This window comes from Cimex lectularius, unplaced genomic scaffold (genome assembly GCF_000648675.2).
Source record: "Cimex lectularius strain Harlan isolate CLEC.00 unplaced genomic scaffold, Clec_2.1 scaffold225, whole genome shotgun sequence".
Taxonomy (NCBI): Eukaryota; Metazoa; Arthropoda; class Insecta; order Hemiptera; family Cimicidae; genus Cimex; species Cimex lectularius.
In genome coordinates this window covers 726,067-735,855 of record NW_019392913.1, presented here as the reverse complement: position 1 = coordinate 735,855, position 9,789 = coordinate 726,067, and the positions used below count along the sequence as shown (strand labels likewise).

The 9,789-nt window shown below is 36.0% G+C and overlaps 1 protein-coding gene across 1 annotated transcript; it reads left to right on the top strand.

Annotated features, from left to right (window-relative positions):
- Positions 1–1,053: 1,053 nt before the first annotated feature.
- On the top strand, positions 1,054–3,727 carry LOC106665138. Its single transcript, XM_014391356.2, has 7 exons — positions 1,054–1,223; positions 2,237–2,400; positions 2,520–2,680; positions 2,745–3,058; positions 3,111–3,252; positions 3,315–3,385; positions 3,441–3,727. The coding sequence occupies exons 1-7, from the start codon at positions 1,215–1,217 to the stop codon at positions 3,615–3,617; spliced, it is 1,038 nt and encodes a 345-aa protein (XP_014246842.1). The 5' UTR covers positions 1,054–1,214; the 3' UTR covers positions 3,618–3,727.
- Positions 3,728–9,789: the final 6,062 nt, after the last annotated feature.

Below are 9,789 nucleotides of genomic sequence, written 5' to 3'. Positions count from 1 at the left end.
AATTAAATTAGACATTTTTGTTGGAGTAACCTATTTGATATTAGTTTTCTAACTCCAGTTGCCCATAGACAGACAACTTCTGCTAAGGTGTTCTCCTCTTCAGGTTATCCATTGTTATTAATCCGGATTAGGATAAGATGGTCGTTTTGATTGTACCTCGGAACGGTCCGTGACAGTTCTCTCCGCCGGTTCGTTAATTCGAATAATATCGTGACGTGCGATCCGATTCACTGGTAGCGGAATATCTTTAGCGACCTCATTAGTGAGAATTAGCATATCAGTCCTAATTAACAATCTGGATAAATAATTAAGCCTAAATTATCCGGAACGACGAAATGACAAGGAATACAATTATATAAAGATCAATTCTCTTATGGTTTTCATTTTTTTTTCATCAAATTGATTTCTATTTTTGGATCACCAGATAGACTTGGATTGTCTTTGAAATTTTTAACACCTGAGTGAATGTACATAGGGTTTAGAAGATTGATTTATATTATTTTGTATGAAAATAGTACGTTTTTCAGTTAGTTTCATATTTGAGGGATATAAATTTTTTGAGCTTTCATTTGTTAATAATCTTCACTGACATCGGATCTGGGATGGTCAAGTTACTGACATTTTTACAGTTTTTCAGTATTTCGTCACCAAGACGATCTCATCCTATTCTCCGATATTGGCAGAAAAACGTCTCGTCCTTGTCCCATCTCGCCTTTCTCGAGTTTCGTCCGGTCCGGCCGTAACCCCGATTTTCAATTTTATCGTCAAAAGATAAGGGTCACTTTCCGAAATGACGGTTCTTTGGAGTGAAAAGAAATGCCTTTTAAAGAATTATCAATATCCGAGACGTCTCATTTCAAAACGGAGATTACAGTAAGTACATGAAACAAGAGCTTTAACTGGTTATACGTAAAGAGGATTTACGGATTAGGACTAAATCCCGGTAACTGGTAATTGACCGAAAGCCCTATTAAAATAAGACCGAGCTTATTAAAATGGGACCGAATACCATGCCTTCATTCTTTAATACAAAAAAAACAACAAATTTTGAATTTTTAATGACATCTGACATCGAAATCAGGTGAGTTTCTTTGTAGCCCGGCGTAGATTTTTACACTTTTGTCTTTTTGAGAAATTTTAAGCGTCGAAAATGTTTTCATGGAATAAGTGCCATGAATCATCAATTATCTTATGACCATAGCTGATACCGGACGATGACAATGGTAAGTTTTACATTTTGTCATTTTATGGGTGATTGGATCAGGTCCATTACCGATATTATCGAGTAACAGTCGTTGAACGAAATTTTCTTGGTGTAGTAATGAAAAAAAGTCTGAGTTTTTAAATTTTTGACTTCTAAGAGAACACTTATCTGCCAACATTTTAAACGAGAACAATTATCGAAAGATATTTATTGGACAATGCTCCTTTTATTTTTGTCCGATCGGCTAGTAAATCATTTACAGCACTTCGAATTATTTTTTCATCAAAAAGTTATGAATTTGTGACACCTGCGTCCCTATCGAGAAATTCATTAAACAAAGTAGTCCATTATTGGGAGTAGTCTTTCTCCGAAAATCGAAGTATTTATTGTTGGCCATCATGTAATAAACTTACACTTTACGTCCGGTTGATATAAAATCGACAAAAGATTTTGCCATTAATTAATTTTGAATTAATTAATGAATTCATGTTGAACTGGCCTGTTTTTACTTTAATTGGTTGAACCCAGGACGAGATTAGTTCAACTCAATTTCTTAGGTGAGCCTATTGTCCGAATTTTACATTTAAATGTTTGAATTGAAATTGTATGAATTTGTCTATGCTTTATTTTTGGGTATTTCAACTACGAGGTTGCCTTGGGGTACCGATGTTTTTGAAAATAAGCCCATTTGTAAATATGTCGGGTTCGAATGCAGGGCATCTGGATTCGAACCCTGGACGTTTACCTTTACGATGAGGGCCGTGTCAACGCCTACCGTTGCGGTTACCGACGCCCCTATAAGTTATTTAAAGAAAGAGATAATTAACGATAATACGGTTGCGATTTTTGAAAAGAGAATGAATTGAATTGAAATATCAATTGCTTTTATAAAATATTTTCATTACTGATTTAATGAACCTCTCAAATAAGTAACTTCATTGGATTCTGTTATTATTTTTTATTTTTGTGTGATAAGCTAATGTAGCAAGCAAAAATCTTACATTAAACAGTTTTTTTGTTTAAAATGAATAGGGTAGATCGGATTTTTACGATGGGGAGGATAGCTCCGACGAAGAGGGGGCGACCTCTACGCATGATATCTGGCCCGACGATGAACTCTACCAGGTCGCTCTTATGCTTCCCAGTGGTGAAAACGAATACTTGAACATCGCCGAAAACACAGAAGAACGGGATAGGTAACAACTATTTATAACCAATATTTTTATCACTTACAACTCAATTTTTCCTAATTCAGACCGATTGTTTAACTAGTCATGTATTTTTGTTATTTACGTTTGATGAGGGATTTTTGTAGGTTTGTTGAAGATTTAGAAGGAGTTGCAATTGGAATGTCTTCCGCAGGAGAAGATGTAGGCGAAGATCTCGCGATGCTTACAACTGACCCCAATCTCGTGCTTTCCGAATTTTCCGACGAGTCAGAGCACCAGCAAGCGTTCAGGGAAGCGATCCGTTCCAGTAAGCCCGGCTAAAATCCTTCCTGCCCGCTTAGTATTAATTTTAATAAAAAACAGCGTTTTAGCTATGGAGGAAGAATACGAGATGGACGACGATGCGGGGGAATGGTACGACGATCCCTACGGCGACGACTTCATCCATGACTTTTCGCTCATCGAAGACGTCTGGAGCCCTGAAAAAGGGTGGTTCCGTTGGGCGATGATCGAAGACTGGTCGCAAGAAGATGAGAACGACTGGCAGGAGTTGCTGAAGAAAAAGGCTATCTTTGCCCAAAGCCCAGCTCGCTCTGAGGAGCAGATGACGGACGAAGAATACTGCCTTCATTTCAACATAATCGACACCCTAGAGTTAGTCAGGACGGTGGGAAGGGCCAAGGAGGTAAATTCTACAACATAATAATGTTTTTATTGCTGATTAATCTCTTTGCCAGGGGGTTCAGATCCTGTATGACCTGCTGAAAGATAGTGACGTCGATTTGAACCACTACCTGGCCGAACTTGACTACTGCCTGGTCCGCTACATAATCTGGGGACTCAACTTTCATTACAACCACGACTCCGATAATTTTGCAGGTTGGATATCGTGACGATCTTACCTTTGTCAAAAACTTATGAATTATGTTGTTTTATAACAGACACCTGGCAAGATCCGAGCGAAGTGCTTCCATCGTTTGAATACCGCCTATTGAACACTACGACAAAAATGGTTGGGCTTGGCTTTTTTTATTTCTAAGTCGCAGTAACTAATCATAAACTTTTAGTTTCAGAGTTTTCATTCAGTCGGTGAAATAAATGTGAAATATTGGTCCATGATACTCAATTGGTTTGTTAAGAAGCTGTTTGTGTCAAAGTGGCCGTCGGTCAAGCCCCAGAAGAATTTGAGCCCAGAGAGGCAGTCTTTCTTCGGGCCTAACCAGCAGCCGATCGACCAGTGCTAGTGCCGATCGGGCCAACAATCGGCCTCTTAATACAAATTTATGAGGGCTGTAACCCGTGTACGTGTATGCATGTTTACAAATAATAAATATAAATTATGTTCAATAAAAAATCGTTTAGTTGGCTTAAGTTGACGGGAAATGATGGTTCATTTCTTGCTATTCCTCTGTGTATTTACAAAGTGTCTCTTATCTTATGTCAATTTTTTAAATTAAACAATTACGAATATTTTCCTATACATCCCGTTGTTATCATTAGTACCTATGCTGATGATGAGACTATAATTTTATGTTCTAACCCGCATCTTCTAACATTCAAGAACAGCTTGAGCTTATCAAAGGCTGCTGCAATCAGAAAAGGACAAACCTAAATGGATAAAAATGTAGTGAAAAAGCAGTGCTCGCCATTGTATCACTGTTGAACTAGTAGAAAAAACGCCCAAATTTGTAATAGGCATATATAGGCCACAATTAAAAAAAGAAATGTTATAGATTATTATGGGTGATTTAATGCATATTGTGAAAATTAGGTAATACTTTTATAAATAAGATCCCACAAATTTCAACCATGACAATATGTCACACCTGAATAAAGCTACATCATACCAATAACGCTTCTTTTCACAGTTCTAATAGAAAAAATAAAATACCTTTTCCAAGGGAGCAGCTTATTTAAAAACTCAAATATTTGTTACAAATATTCCTTGCTTTAGCTGTTGATCTGGTATCTAACTGACCGATATAAAATTCAGATCTTGAGGTTAATGTTATATCAAACGATGTCCATCAACCTGGTATAAAATTATAAGCTATTAAATACAAATTAACAAAGAAAAAGGTTAGCATAAACATCTATGCTATTTTTGAGAAGTAAGGTAAATAATTGTCACTGTCCAGTCACATGGCATTAAAGCATGTGAAAGGCAAATTTCAAACTTTTCGAAACAGATATTCTTTTATAGCAAATAGTGGACGGTTACCATAATAAACTCCGATCAATCATTAAATATTGAGTAAATTTTATCTAATGTAAATACTTATGTCTTAGAATAGCTGTGCTTAAACTTTCGCCTGTTGTGTTCGAGCTTTACTAATGGTTTTGTTGGAAGAAGCAAGCCAGCTGCATTTTCTGATTGCTTAACTGTCCTCTTTGTACTTAGGTCTGAAAGTTATAACCGCAGGTTTGCAAATCCGAAGGGCTATAACAGGATTCGAACCGGCCGCTGACATGGGATGTCAGCCAATGCGGGGCCTGTAAAATACTGCTCTGAAAAGCGTTTAAATAAGGTCTTAAAAAGTAGTTCTTTACAAAAACTAAGTTTTCTAAAATTAACGTTTATATTAAACGCGCAATATTCTCTTTTCACTATACGCTGAACCAAACCAAACGGCCGGGAATTCTCGACATTTCCCACATCGCACATTCTCCATGTATTTAGCGGGGTGATGACCTACGTTTGCTCGTTACGGATCTTTTTGGTCAGCCTATACATGCTGGTTTCGGTCTGCCAGGTGGATTTCGGAATTTTGTCATCTTTAGTGCTGGTTCTTCCGTTGCTGCATTGTTAAGGATGGATCACCTCGACTTTACTATAATGAGTTTATTTGTTACACATGGCAGAGTAGTTATATGACGTTTCATGATTTTTGAAATTTGGTCTATTTATCCACGCTGAATCGATCTATCAAATGCGGAAGATGTCATTTGGAGCTTATGAAACGAAGAATTCCTAAACTCTGGCACAACATCGAACCAAAATCCTAATTAACTAAACGACACTTGCCAAACGCATCTAAAAGACTCACGATAGGTTGACCAAAATGAAAAGAAGCAATCGAGTACCAGACTAGTCACAGACAAGAGGAAATCGTACAAATTTATTTCCTCTTTCTTATATTATCTATACTCAAGTCCCGATGGAACATGATGACGTTCCATAGTGTATTGTTTGGGTACATTTAACATTTTACATATTTGTTTCTTTGGTTGGTATAATCCGTTGGTCCATATAAGTTTGAATATTTTTTATTTCAAAGTAATTAGGGGCGTCGGTGGCCGCAGAGGTTAAGGCGTTGATGCGGCGCTCATCCTTGTAAGCTAACGTTTCAGGGTTCGAATCCAGCGGCCATGCATTCGAACCCGACAAACTTGCAAATGAGCTGTTTGTCAAATACACCAGCACCCAGAGGGTTCAGTAACTTCGTAGTTGAATTACCCTCATTAAAAAAAATAAAAAAATAGGTGAGAGTGGTGTGTATTGACTATTAGTTAATGATTATTCGGTGTAGGCGAGATACGGTCTGGTTTGACGTAGGTTTTAAAAAAACATTTTGTTTATCGTGCCAACGTTTCGATCTTTATTGCGATCATCTTCAGGGCCTGGATTTTATAACCATTGCTTAAATTTTACAAATACATGTAAGATGCATTTATACAATGCTAGAATTTTTAAATTCAATCGAAGTATTTGTACTCACTTTGATTGAATTAAAAAATTCTAGCATTGTTTAAATTCATTTTTTCACATCCTACGTATATTTATAAAATGTAAACAATGGTTTTAAATCCCAGGCCCTGAAGATGATCGCAATAAAGATCGAAACGTGGTACGATAAAGAAAATAGTTTTCTAAAACCTACGTCACACCAGACCGCATCTGACGATCTCCGAATAATCAGTAAGAAAAAATTGGGTTCATTATGACCTTTGCAGAATTTCTTCTATAATTATCCCAAAGGATACGTTGATCAGATTTGTCAGTGTATTGCTTTCAAACGGCTAAGAACGTCATCGGTAATGATATCAAATTCAGATGCGATAGTCATTTGAAAATTATCTCCATACTTACGCTAGGATATGTACATCTAGATATGGAATCTTCCGAAGTTACGACCGTAGTTTCCTATGTGTTACGAAAGAAGATTGGTATAGCTTTTTTATGCTAAGGAGTTGATTCTGATTGTGACTCAACGGGTTCATCATCGGCGATCCCTGCGGGTCCGCTATTACCATTGACATTTGACCGTAGTGCAAAATAGGGCGATGCAAGCAGGAAACGCCCGCTGCTACTGTTTCGAAACATTTCTGACTCAACGGTGCAACCTTTCTAGCTGTTGTATCAGTCGGCCGCGTACATCAAACAAACGGCCAACCGGTTTCAAGACACTTTTCTTTAAATAATCCCGCACTTTGTCTTATCTCGAGTGCAAGAGTTCGTAGAAAATTAACTCACTATTCAGACGACATACAGTTGAACCTTTAAATGTTATAAACACGACACAAGGTTATTTATCTTTTCCATGCTATCAGAATTTTGTAAAGTTTGATCAGTTCTTCAAGAGAGTGATTACTCGAAGTCATTACTTGGGGCCAGAATCTCATTCCGAGGTGCCTATTTTTACATTTTTTACATTATGAGTATAAGACCAAATTTAAAATCTTATTTTTTTACGTTAACTATTTTTTTGTATTTTAAAAACATTCGATAATCTTTTGAAATTTTAGTCGATAGTTTCTGAAGGTTGTTATTAATGTGTGTGTGGTGTTTAGTGACCGTTAGCGAATGATTATTTAGAGATCGTGGGATGAGGTCTGATGTGACGTAGGTTTTACAAAAACATTTTCGTTATCATGTCAACGTTTCGATCTTTATTGAGATCATCTTCAGGGCTCAAAGTGTTTTCGTGTAGATGTGTCATTCTTGTGAGTCATGTTTTAGATTTCCCAACAGCTAAATTAATTACTGATGTAGACTATGAAATCCAAAAGTCAACAAAAATCAGAAGAAGAAAAAGACATAGCACGATCAAAATGCATTAACACAATAACAAATCACTTACAACACCTCACTACAAATCAACACAACATATCACAACCAACATAAACCAAAACTAAAAAAATTCTCAAAAATAACCCTGTCGTACTCATTCGTTCTGATGAAGAAACAAAACAAACAGTAGCAATCAGCAAAAAAGAGTACAAGGAAGACTTAACAAAATTATCAACGACACAAACACATACAGCAAGATCAAATCAGACCCTACCCCTTCTTTCATCAAACAGACAAGCAAAATCCTTCAAGAAACACTTAAACAAAAAGAAATTGACAAATAGACATACAAATGACTTCAAAACAACTCACCAACGCCCTCGAAACTATACGGATCTATAAAAACACATAAACCTGAACACCCTCAATAGTTTCATTTCTAAATTCCCCTTCATAAACATGATAAAATACCTAACCGACCTGCTCAACGCTCCAACACGACTCACAAGAATGACACATCTACACGGAAAACAAACACTTTGAGCTCTGAGGATGATCTCAATAAAGATCGAAACGTTGGCACGATAAAGAATATGTTTTTCTGAAACCTACATCACACCAGACCGAGTCAATCTCCACGATATCCAAATAATCGTTGTTATTAAAATTCAACAGTGCTACAGGTCGTTGGACGACCAAACGGCAGTTAAAAAATGTTTAAGGAATATAATTGAAATATTATTAATTAAAAATATAATTAAATTTTTTACTACCTACTGATGTTTATTTGGCTTAATATTAATTAAATTAAGTACCATCTGACTTTATAAATTTTTGAAATTTTGTTATAAAAAGGTGCCACAAGTTTTAACATAGAATGTTTGAATAATAGTAAAACAAAACTATTTCTTTTCTTCATATTGGACATTTGATCATTGTCTATTCTCTTCTAAAGACAAGAGAAAGGAGAGGATAAAGATCCTCCACAGCCTTTCTATTTTAATCCGGGGCTAAATTTTGTATCTGTATCTGTCTAATACTATAATTATCTTCCCAGCAGGAAAAGGGATGAAGGAAGGTAACAGCGTAAATGACAGAAAATCCCTTTCAAGCCGGTTACAAGGTTCCTCGACAGTTTAATAAGTTGTGGCACTAAAGACATCGTAAAAACCGAAAATCAAGAGGGAAATTAATGCCGGGGCCTAAAAGTAAGTTGCATAAAGCCGGTGAAAGTCAAATGCAGGTATTGATAGAGCCACCGGCAATAATGATAAGAGTTCGGAACGAAAAGTCAAAAAGAGAATTAATTTACATATGCAAAACATAGAGGAAATAGTTTTGACAAGATTGTCAAGTAGCTACTTCTAATCTTAGTGACGCAAATTGAATCCATTTTATCTCAGTACCACCGCCCCCTTCAAAAGAAAATTATCTGATAAATGTAGCAACAAACTTACTAACATATTCAAATCAAATACAATTAAATAATATACATTTTACATAATAAAAAAATTTAAATTTAAATTTGTTTTCATTTTAATATTTTCTAGGTGTCATAGGCTCTTTCTCATCACTCGATTTTTCTCTCAATCTTTTGTCCTTTATACGTGTGATTGTTTATCTTTCTTTTTCTCTCCCCTTCCCCTCACTATCTCTCTCTCTCTTTTTTTTCTCTCTCTCCCTCTCTCTCACTCTCTCTCTCTCTCTCTCTTTCTCTAGCCCTCTCACTTTTTTCTTTTCACAAATATGATTTCGATATCTTTCTTATTTATGCTGTCTTATTTGTATTTTAGAGCGATGATGTTTCCTCACTCTCCCTTTTCCCTCAATCACACTCTTACTCTCTCTCTCTCTCTCTCTCTCTCTCTCTCTCTCTCTCTCTCTTTATACACATATATATTTAAGTAATATATTATATTCTTACGTGTTTATTATTTTTTAATCTTACTTCAACATTTTACCTTTTTTGTAGTAAATTATACAGGATACCTCAGGGTAAGTTCAACTTCTAAATTTGAAATCCAACCCTATATACCTTAACAGATCATTTTAAAGGATTTTTTTTACGTTGAAAATAATTGTGCAATTGGATTTTAATTTGGTCCAAAAGTACGAAGTTATGGCACAAGTTTGAAAAACCAGTCATTTGGTTTGCTATTTATTAATCATATTTCATGTTTGAACTGCCTGCCTCGCGTAAACGTGCAAAAATTTTCTCGTTTTACTACTCTTCACAGGTGCTCAGAGCGTTACTGTCAGGGGAGTTGGATCGACAAATTTTCTATCCTTTGCCGCAGTTCTTCAACTGAGGTTGCTGGGTTATGATTGGCGTAGACATTGTTTTTTCAGATGTCCCCACAGAAAATAGTCATATTATGATAAATCGGGAGATCGAGAAGACAAAA

Bases quoted from the DNA above. Each gene is read 5' to 3' on its own strand.
- LOC106665138 (XM_014391356.2), top strand. The intron at 2,401-2,519 runs GTAACAACTATT...GGATTTTTGTAG, and splicing joins AACACAGAAGAACGGGATAG to GTTTGTTGAAGATTTAGAAG. The intron at 3,253-3,314 runs GTTGGATATCGT...GTTTTATAACAG, and splicing joins CGACTCCGATAATTTTGCAG to ACACCTGGCAAGATCCGAGC.